Source organism: Erythrolamprus reginae, chromosome 5, assembly GCF_031021105.1.
Source record: "Erythrolamprus reginae isolate rEryReg1 chromosome 5, rEryReg1.hap1, whole genome shotgun sequence".
NCBI classification, from domain to species: domain Eukaryota; kingdom Metazoa; phylum Chordata; class Lepidosauria; order Squamata; family Dipsadidae; genus Erythrolamprus; species Erythrolamprus reginae.
In genome coordinates, this window is record NC_091954.1 from 76,460,807 (window position 1) to 76,484,028 (window position 23,222).

At 40.2% G+C, this 23,222-nt stretch overlaps 1 protein-coding gene across 2 annotated transcripts in view; it reads right to left on the reverse strand.

The window, feature by feature from the left end:
* Window positions 1-2,569: 2,569 nt before the first annotated feature.
* Window positions 2,570-23,222, reverse strand: part of FARP2 (FERM, ARH/RhoGEF and pleckstrin domain protein 2) — an 81,165-nt gene continuing 60,512 nt past the window's right edge. For both annotated transcript variants that reach the window (XM_070753220.1, XM_070753219.1), the window contains exons 19-27: window positions 19,668-19,798; window positions 19,005-19,073; window positions 18,813-18,902; window positions 16,320-16,402; window positions 15,179-15,297; window positions 13,914-14,077; window positions 8,522-8,629; window positions 5,510-5,661; window positions 2,570-3,793 (exon numbers count right to left, since the gene is read on the reverse strand). In XM_070753220.1, coding sequence (XP_070609321.1) covers window positions 3,703-3,793; window positions 5,510-5,661; window positions 8,522-8,629; window positions 13,914-14,077; window positions 15,179-15,297; window positions 16,320-16,402; window positions 18,813-18,902; window positions 19,005-19,073; window positions 19,668-19,798 — 1,007 coding nt within the window. In that variant the 3' untranslated portion in view covers window positions 2,570-3,702. The remainder of the gene's footprint in view (window positions 3,794-5,509; window positions 5,662-8,521; window positions 8,630-13,913; window positions 14,078-15,178; window positions 15,298-16,319; window positions 16,403-18,812; window positions 18,903-19,004; window positions 19,074-19,667; window positions 19,799-23,222) is intronic.

The following is a 23,222-nucleotide window of genomic DNA, read 5'->3' on the forward strand; positions in this document are numbered from 1 at the left end:
GATGGCAGTGCTGATCGGCAGAAAATGGGGATTTTGCAGTAATCTTCCCCTAGAGTGGGGAGGGAATAGAGATTTTGCAGTATCCTTCCCCTGCCAAGCCACGTCCATAGAAGAGGTGGTAAAAAAATTTTTTAACCCCACCGTTGGTTCGGAGATTAAAATGAAGCGAGATAATCTTAATTGTGCCAAAGATTTGTTAATGATTATAATAAAGAGCAGTGGTGATTGGCAAAAACGATTGGATATTATTACATGGCTGAAGGTCGTCCCCATTCCCCCCCCCCCCGTCCCCCGATGGCAAGACAGGATGCATCTGATATGGAGGATCCCACTTGCAAAACTACCAAAGTCAAGAAGAGGATCTGCCATAGGAGTTTTTCTACTCATTGCCGATATGCCCCAGGTGTCAAAGGACAATATATTTTTAGCCTATTTTAAATAGCTATAGCACTTAAATTCCGCTTCACAGCCCTCTCTAAGCAGTTTAAAGAGTCAGCATATTGCCCCCAACAATCTGGGTCCTCATTTTACCAACCTTGGAAGGATGGAAGGCTGAGTCAACCCTGAGCCAGTGAGATTTGAATGGCCAAATTGCAGGCAGCCAGCAGAAGTAACTTGCAGTACTCCATTCTAACCACTGCGCCACCTCGGAATATAGAGTGTAGCATAATTTTAAACACCAATGTGAATGTGCATGTTAGAGCATTTTTATAACTTGCAAGCATATATGCATAGTTAGAAAAACATTAGGATCAGATATTCCCCAAAACGGGAAAAAGTTACAATGTTTTTTTAATTTGAAATTATTGACTGATTAGGAGAAAGTGCAGGGAGAGAGTGATTAAATCCTTGCTAACGTTTATTAGGGAATATGGTGAATTTGAAAGTAGTTTATATATTTCAATGAGTTTCCCTAATAAATAAATAAAAATCCAATAACCCCTGCCCCCATAGGGGTTGCTGTTGCCATGTGTTATTAACTATTAGAAAGCCCAGATCATGCATGATTGATTACAAGTGAATCATATTTAAGAGATCTATAATAGTTTATTTCCAAAAACAGACTAATAAATAAAGACAAAAGAGAAACGAATGGAAATTATGTTAAATAAATCTTTAGGAATTTACTCCCCATCAAGAAAAATGTCAGAATTTTTCCTTTTCCCTCTGTGGGAAAGAAACCCTAATTTTATATAGTTTTTGAATCAATTCCATGAGTAATGAACTGAATCAAAAACTGTAAAGTCCTATTTTCAACCTCTCACATTTCAAAATACAAAGTTTAACATAACATTTCACCCTGCACTGTTTCTCCTACATCACCCATCACCACATTGTTGCTCAATCTAACAGAAGTAGAGCTGTATTAACACCAGCCCACTGTAGCTACTTTACACTGCTACCTAAAGACAATACTGTATGTGGCTCTGCCATGTAAGAAACATGGAGCCTTCTTACTAAGGTAGGCTATTTCATCTTCACTGAAACATACCATATAAACCACGACTGTCAAACTCCTAGCCACGGGCCGAATGTGTCATGTGCTGGCCATGCCCATGCCCAGTTTAGTAAAGGGGGGGAAACGTCCCGATATATCACATGATGCTACCATGACAACCTGAGTTTGACATCCCTGATATAGACACATCAACTTTCGATTTCATGGCATAGGACAGTGATGGCGAACCTTTTTTTCCTTGGGTGCCAAAAGAGTGTGGGTGTGCACTATCCTGCATGTGTGAATGCCCACACCCATAATTCAATGCCTGGGGAGGGCAAAAACAGCTTCCCCTGCCTCCCGGAAGCCCTCTGGAGGCAGGAAACAGCCTCTTTCCTAACTTCTGGTGGGCCCAGTAGGCTTGTGTTTTGCCCTCCCCAGGCTCCAAAGGCTTCCCTGGTGCCGGGGGAGGGTAAAAACACCCTCCCCCACCCCCCTGGAGGCTCTCTGGAAGCCAAAAACACCCTCCCGGAGCCTGTGTGTGAGCCGAAAATCAGCTGGCCAGCACACATATGCACATTGGCACTGATCTAGGGCAACAGCTTGCATGGCAACAGATATGGCTCCGTGTGGCACCCGTGCCATAGGTTTGCCATCACTGGCATGGGACAACGGCACTAAGGAGACAACTGTGAATGGGATATTTGTTATTTCTGATTTGTAGTTGTGTGGTATCTAAATGAACCATCGTAATAGCAAAATGTTGCATACATTTAAAGTTATACCTGTTCCAGTTTTACATTGTAAATCATTGGCATTTATTTATTCCTTTGAATAAAAATTCATTAGTACCTCATTATTTATCTATAATTAGTGGTCATAAATATACAGCCTTCTACTGCTGCTTCAGGTTTTTTAAAAAAACAACATATATATTTATTTTACTCAGACATGCAGTGGCAGGCATTTATTTCTGCTGCAAAGGCAGTAGACTATTTTTTTAAACTGACTTTCCTATTCCATCAGGTTGGATCCATTATTATAATTCTAAAAGAGAAATAAAACATAAGACCATTATTCAAAAGCCATGAGAAGCATATACGAGGGTCGCCCAGAAAGTAATGCACCACATTTTTTTCTTCAACAATTATTTATTGAACACAATGAAACTTACACACAAGAAAGAATGGTGTTTCTTCTACACTCCCTATTTTTCCACATAATCTCCATCACGTTCTATGGCCTTCCTCCAGCGAGACACAATGCCCTGTCGGTACCACTCGTTGCTCTGGTCACGAAGCCATTTCTCCACTGTGCAAAATCACCTAACAGCCTCTGAGCCCAGCAACTAACCGTACTTCTGTTGACTGCATATTTTCCATAAACTACATAAACTTTTGTGAATGTTCCCAACAGTTTCTTTCTTTGCAGTCAGAAATTCAACAACATGCTGCTTGTAACCGTATATCACTTACAGACGCCATTATGAAATACTGCTGCAGCTATGCTATCTGTCTGAAGAAACGCAAAGTTTACACGCACACTCCTGACAATTCAAATAATGTATATCTAAAGTTTCACATTCGTACCAGTACTGTAGGCTGAGAAAAAAATGTGATGCATTACTTTCTGGGCGACCCTTGTAGATATAGGAAACCAGTGAGAACAATATCGGGACATAGGGAACTCAAACCATTAACTGTGATACAGACGTGATTTTCTTTGTATCAGAATTAACTGCGTGCTCTAGCAAATTTCCAATCAATTTGTTTGCTTCCTCTACCAAAAAGCATCATATCAATTTTGGAAAATTAAAATGTACGTTGCTGGCAATTGTTAGAACTCTCCATTTTACTCCAAGTTGAAATACCATACAATGTAAAGCTAGCTTGAAAAATATTGGGTGGTTGTTTTTTTGGCCTATCTGGTGTGCAAATTGCACAAAGATTGTTACCAAATACAAACTAAACATTCAAGGGTTCTAAGAAATCAATTCAAAACCACAAGATTTCAGACCAGCCAAACACTTCCAATTATTCTATTCATATAAATAGAAACAACATCGAGCCATATATAAATGCAGCACCCATATTTTCTCTTTGGATTTGAGTTCAGTGGGAGTTTAGTCCGTGTTTCATACTACAGTAAAACTGACCATCTACAGCGAGTAATAGAGGTCTCCTTTGATTGTTGACGAAGTCGGACTCCTGTCTTCCACCAGATTGCTGAATATAATTTGCAACAGAGAGCCAGCTCTATCTTTTTCAGTTTATGTTACTTTCTTTTTCATCCTTTGTGGTCAGAAGATTGGATCTTCCAGGAGAACTTGTGGCTCTCCTTATTACTTCCACCCACCTGATGAGAAAAGCAACATTCAAAGCTTTAATTAGCATTTGAAGGCCATGGGGTTTTGACTCTTATACAATGTAGTTTTTCATAGAGCTATTATTGTGCTAGATTCCCATTTTACTGCCTTATTTAAAAGAACAGCTATAGTAGTGTTTTAGCTGCTCACTAGTAGGGACAGAGCATAATATATAGAATACAAGAATGAATATTAATGGCGATATTTCTAAAAGTACCCAGGCAGTACCCTCTATTATTAATGGCAGTACTCTCTAAAACAGGGTTGTCAAATATGTGGCCCATGGGCCAGATCTGGCGCCATGCGCTGGCTACGCCCACACCCGATTTAGCAAAAGGGGAAAAGTCACGATGCATCATGTGACATGAGTTTGACACACCTGCTCTAAAAGGATACAAATTACCAGCTGTCTGCAAGGAATATTCTGTTAGAACTGAAGAAGCTTCTTGGATAAGAAGCAAAATGTCTTCAAAAGAAAAAATAAAGTTCAGTTGCCTCCTGAAAAAATGCTTTTGGGACAGCCATAACTTGGATGACAGAATCTCTACAGACAATCAATGGCAAAATTATTTATGAACAAGAGATTAATAATACTGTAGCTACTCTCCCCATTCTAAAGGGCATTTTAAGTCATATTAGAAAAAAGGATCCTACTATGTTGGAGAATATTTGGAGAATACAATACCACATAGAGAATATTTTTAAAGTTAATTTTTATACTGGCCCTCGATGCTTTTATTACTTCATAATACCCAGCACATATTGTCCAAGAAAATGTTATTTATTTAATACTTTCAATATTTTATCCTTTCCCTCACCTTTTTGAAAAAATTCTTTTAACTGTTATCAATAATGCAGAATTTTATGTACATATACAATACATAAATTCATATGGATATATGTATGTACAGTATGTTGGTCATAGAATGTAATAAAGTTTACTATTATTACGTATTAAACTGCTCCTACGTGCTTTGACAATGTGCATTTGTTCTACATTGGTACATCTATTGGATTCAGACCAAATTTGCACCAGCGGAATCTTGCATCTTTTATATATATATATATTTTTATTTTTTTATTTAGTCCAATACACAATGAGGATTTTAGTGGGTATATATCTATATACACATAGTAAAATACATGATGAACGTTATAGAGGAGATACTCATAGTAAAATATATTTAAGAGATAATAGAAAAGAAGTTATAGTAATAGAACATATCAATGAAAGAGTAGAAGAAGAGATATAGGAATAGAAGAAAGGAATAGGAGATATAGGAGAGCAATAGGACAGGGGACGGAAGGCACTCTAGTGCACTTGTACTCGCCCCTTACAGACCTCTTAGGAATCTGGATAGGTCAACCATAGATAATCTAAGGGTAAAGTGTTGGGGGTTTGGGGATGACACTATGGAGTCCGGTAATGAGTTCCACGCTTCGACAACTCGGTTACTGAAGTCATATTTTTTACAGTCAAGTTTGGAGCGGTTAATATTAAATTTAAATCTGTTATGTGCTCTTATGTTGTTGTGGTTGAAGCAGAAGTAATCTTCAGTGATTATCAAAATGGCTCCGTTTCTTAAAGACAAGTGGATTTCTTATTGGGTTATTAGGCTGATATACAGGTACTGTACTACTAAAATGACAACTTGCAGTAATCAGTTTCTTGAATAGGTTTTGATTAACGTACATACGGTACTTACCTTTCAAAAGTATACTTGCTCTCAGCCCTGAAGAAGTAGACGTGAGACTTAAACTGCAGCTTGAATACATAATCTTTCTGAATGCCATCTGCCTCCGTGGGCATGTTGATTGTGTAACCAATAAGTGGTAAACTCGCCAGTGGATAATCATCCTGCAAATTATTTATTTATTTGTTTGTTTATTTATTTTGGGGATTCTTTAACGAACACAGAATAATTTATAAAAGTTATACATAAAATAATGCCACATCATTTAAAGAATGCATATGAAAAATATATCTCAATCACTTAACTACAGATACAGATAATCAAATTAGTCCGGGGGTGGGGGGGTGGGATCCAGAGAATATAAAATTATCCAACAGATAGCCATCATTCTAAATCATGAGATAATGTATGATTCCACAATGGCAACTGCCATCATTACCGCACCATTAGCTAAGCTGCTGAAAGCTGATTGTAATAATACCTGAGGGATATTTGGAAGGCCACAGGACTTATCTCGGCTATATTACTGGAAAGACAGGTGGGAGAAAAACGGAGCAAGCTATTTTGGTCTTGAGATATGAGTTTTGTACCATATCTGGAAAGACCAGTCTAATTAAGTTGAAAACTCCAGTTCTTTGAATATGCCTTACATATATATTATAAACTTTGAGGAAATAAAATTAACATTCACCAGTTACATATCCACATATAAGAATACCTCATTATTATTATAATAATACCTCCGGAACCGCCTTCTACCGCACGAATCCCAGGGGCCAATAAGGTCCCACAGAGTTGGCCTTCTCCGGGTCCCGTTGACCAAACAATGTCGTTTGGCAGGCCCCAGGGGAAGAGCCTTTTCTGTGGCGGCCCCGGCCCTCTGGAATCAACTCCCCCCGGAGATTAGAACGGCCCCCACCCTCCTTGTCTTTCGCAAGTTACTCAAGACCCACCTATATCACAAGGCATGGGGGAACTAAGACATCTCCCCCAGGCTTTTTATATTTCATGTTTGGTGTGTATGTGCTGTATGGTTTTTAATTATTGCGGTTTTTATATGTTTTTATTATAAGATTTGTCCCATTGTTATACTGTTTTATTACTGTTGTGATCCGCCCTGAGTCTTCGGAGAGGGGCGGCATACAAATCTAATAAATAATAATAATAATAATAATGTTATAGTCGAACATAGCCACAGAGACTGAAACCACTGGATGTTGCTCGATGTTTCACATGATAAAACTACAGAACTTTCACAAATTCAAAAAAAAGGACAAAAACTACAAGAGCAAAACTTGGTGCAAATATATGCCATTCCCTGAAGAATCGTTATGGGCAGCATAGAAATTGAACTGAATGGAATAAAATCAATTGCTCTGCTGTGCTCTTGGTTTATATGGATTAAATTTGGAATCTTTTTAGGTATTTAACTATTATGGTTTGTCGAATAGTCCTCCAGATGCTTAGTCAGGATTTCTTATTTTTATCCCCCTATCAAGTCCCCCCTGAGGATCCAGGATAAGCACATTGTTTGATATTATTAATTCTCTGTTCATAACAACATGAAGTCACACTTCCAGTTTTTTAGCTATTATTGGCCTTTAGGTACATCATGTTCTTTCCAAGAACCTAGGATATTATAACAGATAGCCATAATATATGCGCAGAACCAAACAGTGGATAGACAGATGGAAATTCTGTCAATGTTTAAAAAAATTTGGTATGGTATCAGTGTTTCTCTTGTATTCAGCTATTTCCAGGTACTAAGGTATCCAGCATTCAGACTTTTTCATCTTTCTTACCAACAATTGTTAAGTCTAGGGAGTTACTCTAGTGTTGTGGTTAGCTCTGGCCCAGCTCCTGCCCCAAGGAATGTGCAGGTGGATGTGGGGGAAACATCCACATGCCACAGGCCTGTTTTGCTCCTGATGGAATCTGCCGACGAAGTCTCCTCTGACCAAGGAAGTGTGAGTGACAGGGAAGAGGGGAGTTTGGCAGACAGCCCAGCAGGAGATCAATCATCTGTATCATCCTTGGATTCTGAACAAGAATTAATGACACATCCACGCATGCGTAGAGTGATGCATAGGAGACAACAACTGAAGGATTATTACAAGAGAAAATGAGGCCACCTGTGGTTGGGTGGGGCTGCTGTAATTAGTGCTACAGATAAAAGTGCAGCCTGGTGTTTTAGCCTCATGGCAGTTTATCTGATTCATTGTTTTGTCAAGATCGTGGTTTTTGTGCTGTTCAAGATTGTGTGTGGACTCTCTGAACTTTAGAATTGGACTCAATTTCCCAGTCATTGGGTGAGCAATTGGATTGCATTTAACCTGGGCCTTGTGTGTACCAGAAAATCCCTTTGACATTTAAAAAGGGAGCTGTTCCCGTTTTTCTGTTTATAAAAACTTTTGGGTTTTCCTTTTATTGTGTGGCGTGTGCCTTCCTGGACTAATTACCCTGTAATTGCGGGCGGTTGAAACACACCGGCAGAACACTCTAGACTTAGTGGCAGTGCTTACTATTATTATTATTATTATTCTAAACATAAATATGTTAAATCGCAGCTGCCAGTTCTTTAGTTGGTGTTGGCCTTCATACACATGAAGATCCTCTATCCAAGAATCTAATTTATGCAATAATGCAATGCAGCATAATATTAGTATTTTCCATTTGATATATTATGTTTGGGTGCTGATTTTTGTTCTTTGTGCACTGCCCAGAGTCACAGCTAAATAAATACTCAGGAGGAAGTAATGTGCAGAAAATGGTTAGCCATAACAACACTTCAGATAGCTAGGAAATTGAGTTATTGGCTGAATGAGTACTCTTAAATGGCATATGGTTTGGAATTGTTTGTTAAAAACTGCAAAATTGTTTACAGATCTATAATGATCACCCATGAAGATACAGATCTATTTGCATTCGTGGATGGTCACTATGTTATGTATATGGGTCACATAAAATCCTCCCTCTAGCATTCCAGTATATTTTCATCTTGAAAATGTGCAACTTTTACCTTACCTGGTGTGTTTTGTAAAAGAACAGACAGAAATTTGTAAAAACAACCCACAGCTTCTGCCAACCATTACTATTTTTGAACTTTCTCAGGAGATACCCTGATAGCTGGTTCTATAAAGGAGAAGGAGAAATAATATTGTGAGATACCACAGTAAAAGTCTATTGATGTTGCTTGTAGTAGTTTAAAAACAAATTGATATTCTTGAGGCCTGATTCTCCTAGGCCAGGGGTAGGCAAAGTTGGCACTTCTATGACATGTGGACTTCAATTCCCAGAATTCCTGAGCTAGCATGATTGGCTCAGGAATTCTAGGAGTTGAAGTCCACAAGTCATAGAAGAGCCAAGTTTGCCTATCCCTGTCCTAGGCCAAGAAATGTTACATAACATCCACTGTGAACAATTGATTTCTGTATCACCAATTTCTTTGTTCACAACGCTGCTTCTTTCCTGCTTACAACTATTAGCTTCTAATGTTGAGAATGAGATATTTGAAGAAAAAATGAATGAAATATAAGTTGTGGGTTGATTCTAAGTTTTTCATCTTTTTACAATCCTGTAATCCCTTAAAATCAGTGGTGGGCTCCAGCCTAAACGGTGGGGAACACGGTTCTGGTGGCGGCCATGTAGTGCGTAGCCTAGCTTCGGCGGCGATGCTGGGTGTGCACGTGCCACCGGCGCTTCCCCAGACATATGCCTGCCCTGCTCTGCCATGAGCGCTGCCTTCCCCCACCGTTTGCCCCTCGCTCACCTCTTGCACCGGCTCCCGCCATCGCCCATGCGGAAATGGGCAAACAAGTAAGTGCCCGCTCGCTGCTGCCTGCCACTGTTTGCCCCCCCCCCACCGCCTGCTTGCTGCCATTCGTCTCGCTCGCCTCTCGCTCTTGGGGTGAAGGGCGGCAGCCTGGGCGGTGAGGGGAGCCAGCTGAGAGGCGAGCGAGGGGGTGAACGGCGGGGGGAAGGCAGCGCGAGAGGCAGGGCAGGCATAGGTCTGGGGAAGCGCCGGTGGCGCGACGTGTGCATACCCAGCATCACCACCAGCGATATGTGCTGCCCCGCTGTGAGCGCTGCCTTCCCCCGCCGTTTGCCCCTCGCTCATCTCTCACGCTGCTCCCCCCTCTGCCCGTGCTGCCGCCGTTTGCCCCAAGAGCTAGAGGAGAGCGAGGCAAATGGCGGCAAGTGGGTGATGGTGGGGCAAACAGCAGTGGCGAGTGGGCACTTACTTGTTTGCCCATTTCCAGTTTTTTTCGCTTCTCCACATGCACAAAAATGAAAAAAACCAGAAATCGCGTGCGAGAGAGGGGGAGAAGCCCACTCCTGGGTAAAATACAGGAAATAGTATAAGGGCAGACTAGATGGACCAGGAGGTCTTTTTCTGCCGCCAGTCGTTTCTATGTGATTGGGTTGAATGGGGCTGAGCATTTACTGGCCAGATGCCCTTCCTGCCTATGTGGAGTTTTTAGCAGATACTTTTTCTTAGCACCCTCAAGAGAGAAACATCTCCCACTACCTAGGATTCAACTCTCAATCTTCTGAGTGGTAGGAGAGAGTCTTCACCACAATGCCACCACACTGCTCAGGACTGAGTCTAACTTTGAAGAATGACAAAACAGACTAAGTCTGCCTTTCCCAACTTCATTCCTATAGATGTACTGAACTAGAAATCTCCAAATTCTCAGCCATCTCATTGTAGTTCAATATCTCAAGTGTAACTGGGGGGTGTCATGTTGGGAAAGATCCCTTTAAGATCCATTACTATTAATATGTTTTAATATTCATATCAAAAAGTGTATATCTGAATACCTTCCCAATAGCTAGATGGATTATGAATTCCCTTCTTAGCCAGAAAAGAATAACAACCAATGACAATGTGACAAAGTAATCACTGCTGAAGTTATTCAAACTCTCTAACCCTAGTTTCTCCCATTAAATCTTTGCCCCTGGTCTCTTAGTTCTCACATCATGCAAAAAACTAAACAGAATTTGAGTAAGGAGACAATATGGTAAATAGACTCAGAAAAAACACAGAGTAAAAGAAGTAGAAGGCAAAGCTATGCAGAGCAATTTACCACTCTCCCCCAAAGCACCATTGGAAAGAAGTCTAGTTTGTTAGAAACAAAATTACAGTATAAATTAAATATATCTAAAGCAAGTTTTCTGGAATCTGGCATTGCTGAATTGCAATTGCCAGTACCCAATGTACTACACTGGTGGCAGATGTAATTTAACATGCAGAGAAAGAATTAAAAAAAGGGCAAGGTGTGTGAGCAACTGTGTAAATGTGCATATATGATCAACAAAACAGATTAATTGCTCTGGTTTTGGCAAAACAAATCATTTCATACCATTGGCTCAATGTGCTAGATCTTTTGTTGCTTCATACTAATAGTGTTTCAGAGAGAGAGAGAGAGAGAAAGGAAGAGGGAGAGATAGAAAGAGAGTGAGTGAGAGAGAAAGAATAGTGGTGGTGTAAAAATATATCTGCCTGTTAAGATTGAAAGAAGCAGTTTACCTGAATCATGCATAGATAATCAGACAGGGATAGGCTCTGGTTCCGATACCAGCAAACATGGGTGATTGTGTTAGGCCGATGGGCCTGGCCCAGTAAATAGCGAGGAGGAAGCTCTGGAGAAACAGCAAGAGAGCAGCAAACTGAGCAGAGGAAGGAGGTGCAAGGCAGAAAAGGGAAGGGAAAAAAATAGAATAAATAAGGGTGGTATCTGAAAAGATCATTAAAATAGCACGAAAGGTAAAAAGTAAAAAATAAATGATTTGAAGATGTGTGAGGCTCATGGATGATGAGTCTTAAGATCAGCAGTGCAAAGAGATCATAAGGCTTTAATGAGAAAAGAGGATTAATACGTTTACCAAAGGAAAATGTTAGTTAGAATTAGTGACAGTAGAATTAGAACATGATCATACATTATAGTTCCACAGTCAGAAAGCTGGTTTCCTTCACAGTGGGTAGTTAAGGCTAAATGACTACTTATTCATGCTGGCTGGGGAATTCTGGGAGTTGAAGTCCACACATCTTAAAGTTTCCATGGTTGAAAACACTGATCTACATTGCTATTTAAATTCCTATCCTTCTTGAGTGAATGCTGTCAGTCAATTATCAAATCCACTGTACCTGTTCTATTAAAATTACAAAGCCAACACAAAATGGGCTGATAGTCGGATACTGAAAATGTCGGATAATCCAGACTCTACTGTATGTGGCTCGCTCGCTTCCCTCCTCAGCTCTCTCTCTCGCTTCTCTCCTCAGCTCTCTCTCTCTCGCTTCCCTCCTCAGCTCTCTCGTTCGCTTTCCTCCTCAGCTCTCTCGCTCGCTTCCCTCCTCAGCTCTCTCGCTCGCTTCCCTGCTCAGCTCTCTCGCTCATTTCCCTCCTCAGCTCTCTCACTCGCTTCCCTCCTCAGCTCTCTCGTTTGCTTCCCTCCTCAGCTCTCTCGCTCGCTTCCCTCCTCAGCTCTCTCGCTCGCTTCCCTCCTCAGCTCTTTCGCTTGCTTGCCTGCTTCCCTTCTCCGCTCTCTCACTCTCTCGCTTCCCTCCTCAGCTCTCTCACTCGCTTGCCCATTTCCCTCCTCGGCTTTCTTGCTCGCCTGCTTCCTCCTAGCTTGCTTTCCCATCGCGGTTTGGGAGCGTGTCTGGGAGGCGCGGAAATGCCTACAGCCATGCCCCCAAGCAGCTGCAGCGTCAGATAATCCAGAATGTCGGATTATCGAAGGACGGATAACCGAGACTCTACTATATACAGAGACAGATTCCTTTCTCCATCATTAATATCTGAGAGGAAAAGCTGTAGAAAATTGTTCTGTTTCCCATTCTGAATTTGTTCCATGAAAGAGCTTCCTTTTTCTAGCAGGAACCTCCGCCAGGCTGGTTGTACTATTTCTTTTAGACCATAAGTCTTCAAACTTGGCGACTTTAAGACTTGTGGACTTCAACTCCCAGAATTATGGGAGCTGAAGTCCACAAGTCTTAAAGTTGCCATGTTTGGAGACCCTTGCCTTAGACATTCTATGAAAATGAGCCACAGTGGTGCAGTGGTTAGAATGCTGTACTGCAAAGTACTTCTGCTGATCACCATCTGTCAGCAGTTTGGCAGATTGAATCTTGCCAAGCTCAAGGTTGACTCAGCTTTCCATCCTTCCGAGGTTGGTAAAAAGAGGACCCAGATTGTTGGGGGCAATATGCTGACTCTGTAAACTGCTTAGAGAGAGCAGTATATAAGTCTAAGTGCTACCATATAGAGAGAGCAGGGACTCTGTTAGAAGAGTTGAATATGTTTGCTATGTTTTTAAAAGAAGTAGTGATAGATCCTAGTTTTATAACTCTTAAAATGCTGTGCACATATGTTATCTTGAAGCACAAATCACTCCTTCCAAATAACACTTGCCGGGGGACATTTTATGAGAATAGAACATCTTGCAAATCGATGTTTGTCCACAGTCCAAGCACAAGCAAATGCACAGAAGAGATACTTCTGGGACTATAAATAATGGAAATTCTTTTTTTATACTTTTCAATTCAATGGAATGGTAGGGGGATAATTTATATGAAAGAGCTACAGAGTATTTATGTCTGCAAGTGCCTTAACTCTCCAGAAGCTCAACACAAACAATGGGAAACAATTTAATCTGGGGGGAGAAATCACTCTAAAAAAGGACATAATTAAAAATGGGAAAGAGGATACAAAGAAAAAAAATTATCCCCAAAGGTGAGACAGGAGAGCAGCAACCTCAATGTTATTGACTGTATAAGGTCCCTTCCCCATATATAAGTGCACTGATGTGCCTATCGTCCCCTGTCCAATTGTCTTCCCTTATCTTAAATATCATACATATTCTCTCCTTATCTATCTATCTATCTATCTATCTATCTATCTATCTATCTATCTATCTATCTATCTATCTATCTATCTATATCATATATATTCTCTCCTTATCTCTTATATCATATATATCCTCTCCCTCCCATCCACTTCTCTTCTTTTTTACTTTCTATCTTCATATATATTACTTAATGTCTATTCTCTTCCATATGTATTGTATATTGGACAAAGAATAAATAAAAAAAATAAAAAAAAATAAATGACTTGGAATACAGGCACTATTAAAGAACTGGAAATAATTCTAGAGGCCGGACAGCTTTCCTTAATTGTTTTCATTTTAAAATCTTTCCTCAAAGCACTACTTGGTAATGGAACATGCAGAGGTACACACACCACGAAAACCATATTGCAATCATTATTTTTTCTTTTCATATGGCCATTGAAATTACTGAAGGCAATGAAGAAGAGGATGAAGGTTAGAAGCAAATGCATGTACAGAGTTAGAGAAATCAGCAACCAAGACAGAGTGGTTAGTGAAAGTGATGAGTGAACTGGCTGCTGGGTACCTCGACGGCCACACTGTGATCAGTCATGGAGACACTGGTATTGCGGTACCAACAGACATGTATGGTAGTGTTGGCCCGGTGGTGGCTCTGCCTGTCCAGGGAGCTACGAGAAGAATGAATGTCCTCTTCGGACTCCTGCTCTAGAGAAACCTCATCTGAGGATCCTGAAGGAGGAGAAGGGAGCAAACATTTAAGAGACTGTGGTACATGGATCATGATAGTGACAAGAATCTCTTAAGTAGGTCTCTCTCAAAGCTGTTATTCATCACTTAACTCCGTTTCTAGCATCCACGATCTTTACAGTCCAGAACATTTTGGAACTGATGATACTTTACTGTTATTACAGATGAAGTTACAACTTTGTAACCAACTTGGCTGGATCAGATTTTCAGTGAGAAAAGTATACATAGAAATTATACAACAATGCTATAGTTCTTGAGATATCATATGGGATCTCATACCTATAAAATAAGTCAGTCAGGAGTACACAAGTCTTAAAAATCCATTTTGTGGCTATCCTATTCAAAGGATAGCTACTTTTAATACATATAATGGAGGAAAAAAGATCACATACCACAAATTCATTACCAATATTTAAGAGAGGGAAATACAGTGATACCTCATCTTACAAACGCCTCATCATACAAACTTTTCGAGATACAAACCCGGGGTTTAAGATTTTTTTGCCTCTTCTTATAAACTATTTTCACCTTACAAACCCACCGCTGCCGCTGGAATGCCCCGCCTCCGGACTTCCATTGCCAGCAAAGCACTCGTTTTTGCGCTGCTGGGATTCCCCTGATGCTCCCTTTGCTGGGAAACCCCACCTCTGGACTTCCATTGCCAGCGAAGCGCTCGTTTTTGCGATGCTGGGATTCCCCTGCTGGGATTTCCCTGCAGCATCGCAAAAACACAGAAGTCTGGAGGTGAGGTTTCCTATGGAGGGGATCCTCAGCACGAAAACGGCTGGCAAAAGGGGTGAATTTTGGGCTTGCACGCATTAATCGCTTTTCCATTGATTCCTATGGGAAACATTGTTTCGTCTTACAAATTTTTCACCTTAAGAACCTCGTCCCGGAACCAATTAAGTTTGTAAGACAAGGTATCACTGTACTTAATTTGCCAAGACTGACGTTAGCAGGAGCTTTTGAGTGGGTATAGTTTACTTAGCCAAAATGTTTTTAGTTGTTATTATCGTAGTCATATTATGCTGTCCTAAGAAAGCAGGCACAGTGTAATACCGTAAATAAAAACATGGTACTTACTGTTAGAACGGTTGGATAGAGAATTTTCAAGGAACATGCCCGATTTCTCAACAGTTTTCTTGGCCATTTCAATTGCCATATTCAAGTCCTCCAACCATTTTCCCATTTCCAAACGAGTGCTGAGAAGCACAGATAAAACATTAAGAATCATGTGTTCATAGATAAATTGTAATGTAGTTTATATTTAAAAGAAACACTTTTTATTATCCAATATATAGAATACTTTCTTCTCTTTTCATAGAAAATAAAGAATACTGGAATACTGCTAACATCCTGACCACTCCAAAATCTTGCCATAATCATTTTATATTAAAATACAACTACTACAAATCCTATTTTGAAATACTACCACACATTTCAATATGTTTTCCAATTCTTCTGAAATCTAAGGTAACAAAAGGAAGAGGGGGAACAACAATCGTATTAGCAAATCTCCGGGACCGCCTTCTGCCGCATGAATCTCAGCGACCGATTAGATCCCACAGAGTTGGTCTTCTCCGGGTCCCGTTGACTAAACAATGTCGTTTGGTGGGGCCCAGGGGAAGAGCCTTCTCTGTGGCGGCCCCGACTCTCTGGAACTAGCTCCCCCCGGAGATTAGATCTGCCTCCACCCTCCCTGCCTTTCGTAAACTCCTTAAAACTCACCTTTGCCGTCAGGCATGGGGGAATTGAATCATCTCCCCCGGGCCTATACAATTTAAGTATGGTATGTCTGTGTGTATGTATGTTTTAATAATGGGGATTTTAATTTTTTCTTTTTTAATCGTTAAAATTATTAGATTTGTTGTGAACTGTTTTCTATTGTTGTTGTGAGCCGCCCCGAGTCTACGGAGAGGGGCGGCATACAAATCTAATAAATAAATAAATAAATAAATGAATGAATGAATGAATAAATCTCAAAATTTAAGGTATAGGATGCAATTTATTTCCCAGGATGTTCCTCTAGATAGAAACTTTATCTCAATGTATCCACCGCCATTATTTTGGATAAGCATGAAATCTGAATCTTCTTTGCATAATCTGGTACAGGGTTGCGATGGTATGCCTGTATTCTCTGTGCAGGCATAACATATTCATTTGGAACTATCAATATATATATATCCCTTCCTTGACACCAACAATCTACCGAGCAACTTCTTACCTTGCTGCCACTACTACGGTTTTTTGAGCTGAATAGATTGTGAAGCAATGCGGGACAGACCATTCATTTTCACTCTCTTCCACCTGTAACAACAGAAACATGCCTGGTCACTCAATGAATAATGGCATGTGTTCTGAATTGAAATGGCATGAAAATTGTGACAATCTACCTATCAGCTATTTTTTAAAAGCAGTGTTAATTTCATGGCCATTTACCTTCTAATAGAGGGTCTCAAACTGTAACATTAGGAGGGAATGACCTTGGGAGACAGGGTAACAAGATACAGACAAAGGGCTGGTCAGATAAAGGAAAGCTTAGCTCACAAGGAAGGGAATGGGGGAGAGAAGTATTTCCGTTAATGTCACTTTATAATAAAGTAGAATGCGCTCACCTTGTTTTGTCTCTGGTCTATCTAGTAAAGCTCACACAAGCTCTTATCTTCATTGGAGCTTCATAAGGACTATTGTACAGAGGCCTGCCACTGTACTTCAGTAGCCTGACATCCACAATAAGGAAACATTTTCCCACATTGATACAGAAGCCTCTAAGCAGCATCAAAAAGACTGTTGCAGAGAATCACAAAACTACGCATTCCTATATCTGTTGCTTTTCAGTGTAATTGCTACTGCTGACTAGTGATGGGCGAACCGAACCCACACAATTTGGGCCCGTACCGAATTTTGCAGTGTTCGGTATGCCGAACATGAACCTGAAATTTTTTCAAACTTCGGGCAAAGTTCAGGGTCGTGTTCGGCGTTCGGAGCTTTAACGTCACCGGCAGGTTGCTAAGGACGCCAAGGTGATCACTTCCGGGATTCCATGGAATCCAGGAAGTGATCACCTTGGCGTCCTTAGCAACCTGCCGGTGACATCAAAGCTCTGCCCCCGGAATCTCTTCGTGGGAGGGATTCCCCGTTCAGGTTCGAGTTTGGTTCGGGTTCGGCCGAATTTTGTGAAAAGTTTGTCCGAACTTGCTGAACCCGAACACCGTTGGGTTCGCCCATCACTACTGCTGACTGATTAGTAATAAACCAGCCAACAACGTGGTCTCATTCCTTTCTGAGTAGTGGTGCCGACCTTAGCTAATGACAAAAGGATCTAATCATTTTCCTGGTTACAAACAAGATGTGAAAACTGTGGTGTGATAGAACAACTGCATGTGCATTGCAAGGAACGTAAGCAACCAAGGTTAGGGTTACACAGGAACAGTAGGAGGTGGACACAAGCAACACAAGAACAATCATTACAGGAGGTTGACATGTTTTCTGGATAAGAGACATCTGGCTTTTGCATGGAGGAGCAGCAAAAGTGATTCCCCTCTTGTTCCAACTACAGCCAGCCCCAGGCTGTCAGTCCTTTGCCTGGCTTCCCTAGAGCTGTGAATATGAGTCCCGTGGATAATACGCTCCTTCGTTAACCTAAGGGAGGATTCATAAGCGGTTGCCTACTTTTGGCTCTCTTGCTGTATGGGTTCATGAATGACTGAACTGAATGACATACTTGGCCTATTGCCCAAAGTTTGAGACCTTTGTTCTAGAGGGTAAAACTAGTAGCTACAAGTACATTGCCACTTCAACAGGTCTAAACATAGCAGTCCTATTTGTCTTGCTTACTACTTACCGGAGGATCCAGGACTATTAGCTGAAAATCAAACATAAACATAGAAAAAAGTTCATTGGAAAGTAAAAGAGCATGCAATGTCCAGGTGTGGGAGTAACAGAAACTGCAGCATCCACATAGGTGTAGAAAGAACAGCATCATGGTAAGATCATCCATAGTTGCTTAATTGTTCTGACACCAGAAAATTGACAAAGTTTGCTCTTCTATTTCATACAAAAATTAGAAGAACATATTTTTTTTTAAAAAATTCAGAGCCACCAGGAATATCCAATTGAAAAGAGTTATTGATTTATTTATCTCACTTGTTTATATCCTACCTTTGTTATTTATACAAATAGTTGGCCTTCTCTGGGTCCCGTCGACTAAACAATGTCGTTTTGCAGGCCCCGGGGAAAGAGCCTTCTCTGTGGCGGCCCCAGCCCTCTGGAATCAACTACCTCCAGAGATTAGAACTGCCCCCACCTTCCCTGTCTTTCATAAACTACTCAAGACTCACTTATACCGCCAGGTATGGGGGAGTTGAGACACCTTTCCCCCAGGCTCTTTTATATTTTGTTTTATGTTTGGTATGAATGTGTTGTTTGGTTTTTTAAATAATGATAGGGTTTTATATGTTTTTTAATATTAGATTTGTTCTACTATAATATTGTTTTTATTATTGTTGTGAGCCACCCCGAGTCTTCGGAGAGGGGCGGCATACAAATCTAATAAATAATAATAATAATAATAATAATAATAATAATAATAATAATAATAAATAACTGAATAGTTAAACATAATAGTTTAATAGTTAATTATAAAGAAAATGTGTAAATTAAGAGGAGAAAGATCATACTATCTTAATGTTTGGCAGCTGTATGAAGAGCTACTTACCAGCATCCCATGCAGAGGGAGGTGTCCTCGTATTTTGAACTGATTGGTCCCTGTTACACCTTTACTTGTATACAGCAATGTATCTGAAAACTGAGACAAGCATTTTGTTTGTCAACCTTTTTGTCTTAAAAAAACCCAACCTCTGATTACCGTTGTGTTTTGCGACAGCCTTGAGCAAAGATATCAACTCACCAGAAAGAACATCCTTTGCTGTAAACCCTTTTTGGTCAGTTTGTACAAACAACCCTCTCGAATAAATTCCTGTGGAACAATTGAACAAGAAAAATTGACTCCGATGGTCCTCAAATAACAATGATTCAATAGCAGTTCAGAGTTACAACAGTGCTGAATTAGTGATGGTTACAACTGATCCTTGAAATTCCAGCCATGTCAATACTCCCAATCATACGGCCACTATCTGGATACTTGACAGCTGTAGGGTCCCATGGTCATGTGACTGCAAATTCCAACCTGCCCTGCTGTGCTTGCATTATGGTTGTTGGCCACCAGCATGCCCATGTGGAAGGTAAGAATGACAGAAGGAGGAGATACTATCTAGGGAATGATAGCACTTTATCAATTTACATTCATATCTCAATAATATATTAATGCTACCTTATAATATAATTGCCCATTTCTCAGAATAAGCTTAAAATGTGCTAGGAACGTATTTTAGAAGGTACATGTAAGGATAATTTCAAAATTTCTACTTAAAGCAGCAACACTTTAGCCTAAGTTAACTATAAAATAATACAACAAATGCCTAAAGCAAGAATATCGGATATAAGTAAGCAACAAACCAATTCAACACCAATTCAAACCAAGAAGACTTTAACATAGAAGAGAACTAATTACCCTTCCAGGTGCTATGAGATTATCAGTGCCAAGAAGATCATGCTGTAGCTCTATTAGCTTTTGGAAATTCTCCAACCGGATCAAACTGTTTTGAAGTTGCGATGTCATTTCTGTGATTTCCTTCAGCGCATCTACAGAATTACCCCAAAAAATGCCCCACCCAAGGGCAAACAATCAAAACCAAGGATTTTGTTAGTAGATATATTGTTCATTAGTAGATATATTTTTAAAAATTCATTTTTTTCTGAATTTTATAGGTTTGTATTTATTTATTTAATTTATTTATTTAATTGGATTTGTATCCCGCCCCTCTCCGAGGACTCGGGGCGGCTCACAGCATGTACAAAAACAGAACAATAATATGAATCCAATTAATAATACGTTAAAACAACCATTAAATTAAATGAAAAGAAAATCTATCCAACCAATCATTCAAAAGGCGAGGAGGGTGGGGGCAATGCAAATCTCCGGGGGGAGCTGATTCCAGAGGGCCGGGGCCCCCACAGAGAAGGCTCTTCCCTAGGCCCCGCCGACATTGTTTGGTCGACGGGACCCTAAGGAGACCAACTCTGTGGGACCTCACCGGTTGCTGGGATTCGTGCGGCAGAAGGCGGTCTCGGAGATAGTCTGGTCTGGTATGAACACACATATAATTTAACTATTTAATTATTTTTACCTGCATATTCAAAATAAGTTTGTTTACAATTTTTACATGGCTTTCTATCTTATATAATAACTCCCGGTGGCTCACAACAATCCATAAATCATAATTCAAAACAATCATCTTCAGATGCCAGACCAAATATCATAGAAACATAGAAACATAGAAGTCTGACGGCAGAAAAAGACCTCATGGTCCATCTAGTCTGCCCTTATACTATTTTCTGTATTTTATCTTAGGATGGATATATGTTTATCCCAGGCATGTTTAAATTCAGTTACTGTGGATTTATCTACCACGTCTGCTGGAAGTTTGTTCCAAGGATCTACTACTCTTTCAGTAAAATAATATTTTCTCATGTTGCTTTTGATCTTTCCCCCAACTAACTTCAGATTGTGTCCCCTTGTTCTTGTGTTCACTTTCCTATTAAAAACACTTCCCTCCTGGACCTTATTTAACCCTTTAATATATTTAAATGTTTCGATCATGTCCCCCCTTTTCCTTCTGTCCTCCAGGCTATACAGATTGAGTTCATGAAGTCTTTCCTGATACGTTTTATGCTTAAGACCTTCCACCATTCTTGTAGCCCGTCTTTAGACCCGTTCAATTTTGTCAATATCTTTTTGTAGGTGAGGTCTCCAGAACTGAACACAGTATTCCAAATGTGGTCTCACCAGCATTCTATATAGTGGGATCATAATCTCCCTCTTCCTGCTTGTTATACCTCTAGCTATGCAGCCAAGCATCCTACTTGCTTTCCCTACCGCCTGACTGCACTGTTCACCCATTTTGAGACTGTCAGAAATCACTACCCCTAAATCCTTTTCTTTTGAAGTATTTGCCAACACTGAACTGCCAATACAATACTCAGATTGAGGATTCCTTTTCCCCAAGTGCATTATTTTACATTTGGAAACATTAAACTGCAGTTTCCATTGCTTAGACCATTTATCTAGTAAAGCTAAATCATTTACCATATTACAGACGCCTCCAGGAATATCAACCCTATTGCACACTTTAGAGTCATCGGCAAATAGGCAAACCTTCCCTACCAAACCTTCCCCTATGTCACTCACAAATATATTAAAAAGAATAGGACCCAGAACAGACCCTTGTGGCACACCACTTGTAACCTGACTCTGCTCAGAATACTCGCCATTAACAATAACTCTCTGATGTCTACGCTTCAGCCAGCTGCAAATCCATTGAACTATCCAGGGATTAAGTCCAATCTTCACTAATTTATCTATCAGCTCTTTATGTGGAACCGTATCAAAGGCTTTGCTGAAGTCCAGGTAGGCAATATCCACGGCACCACCTTCATCCAACACCTTTGTGACATAGTCAAAGAAATCAATGAGATTAGTCTGACATGATTTGCCTTCAGTAAAGCCATGCTGATTTGGGTCCGATAAGTTATTGTTTTTTAGGTGCTGATTTATCCTCTTTTTGAGTAGAGTCTCCATCATTTTAACTACAACTGATGTCAAGCTAACTGGCCTGTAGTTACCAGCTTCTTCTCTACTGCCCTTCTTGTGAATAGGCACAACACTGGCCATTCTCCAATCCTCAGGAACTTCTCCTGTTAACAAGGATTGGTTAAACAAATCAGTCAGGGGGGTAGTAATGACAGATCTGAGTTCTTTAAGAACTCTGGGGTGGATGCCATCTGGACCCATTGCCTTATTTATCTTTAATCGTTCAAGTTCTTCTAAGACATCGGCTTCTAAGATCACTGGAGCTGAATCCGTACAGCTGGAAGCAATGCTATATCCCTCTATAGTATTATTTTGTAAGGTGTCTTTTGAGAAAACTGAACAGAAGTAGCTATTGAAATGGTCAGCGATCTCCTTATTCCCATTAATGCATGTATTATTCCCGGTACTAAGCTTCGTGATGCCGCAGTTTTTCTTCTTCTTATCATTAATATATCTGAAGAAGGTTTTATCCCCCTTCTTTACAGATTTGGCAATTTCTTCCTCTTTTGAGGCTTTAGCAGCATATATTATCTGTTTCGCCTCCTTCTGTCTCATTTTATATACCTCCCTATCAGCTATACTTCCAGACTCTTTATACCTCCTATAGGCAGCCTTTTTTTCATTGACTATAGCCCTTACATCATTGCTAAACCATAGCGGTTTCTTCTTCCTTTTACCTTTAGTTATTTGTCTTACATACAGTCCAGTGGCTTTTAAGATGGCCTTTTTTAATACAGTCCACTGGATGCTCGCTCCTGCCATTTTATCCCTCCCCTTTAATTCATTATCTAAATATTCTCCCATTGCATTAAAATTTGTTTTTCTGAAATCCAATACTTTGGTTGCATTATAGGATTGCTCACAATGAGTTTTTACATCAAACCACAAACATAGATGGTCACTACAACCTAAATTTTCTCCCACCTTGACATCTGAAACCCAATTCCCATTCGTAAAAACTAAATCTAGAATATTCTCCCCTCTAGTTGGTGTCTTAACCAGCTGTGCCAGAGCTGCTCCTGTAAAGGCCTCTACTATATTCTTACTTTTGCATGTAAGGGCACTGGGTATATTCCAGTCAACATCAGGCATGTTGAAATCACCCATAACCACAATATCTCCCTTTACTGCCATTTGGGTAATTTCATCCACCATCTTGTTGTCATATTCCTCGGATTGCCCTGGAGGCCTATAGATCACCCCAATTCTAATGACAGAACCTTCTTTATTTTGCATGCAAATCCAGAGAGTCTCTAGATCTTGACACGTATTTTGAATTAGTGTTGTTTTTAGACTTTCTTTAATATAAATGGCTACTCCACCTCCCCTTCTCTCTATTCTATCCTTCCTATACAGTGTATATCCTGGTATGGATATTTCCCATTCATTAGAATCCTTAAACCATGTCTCAGTTAT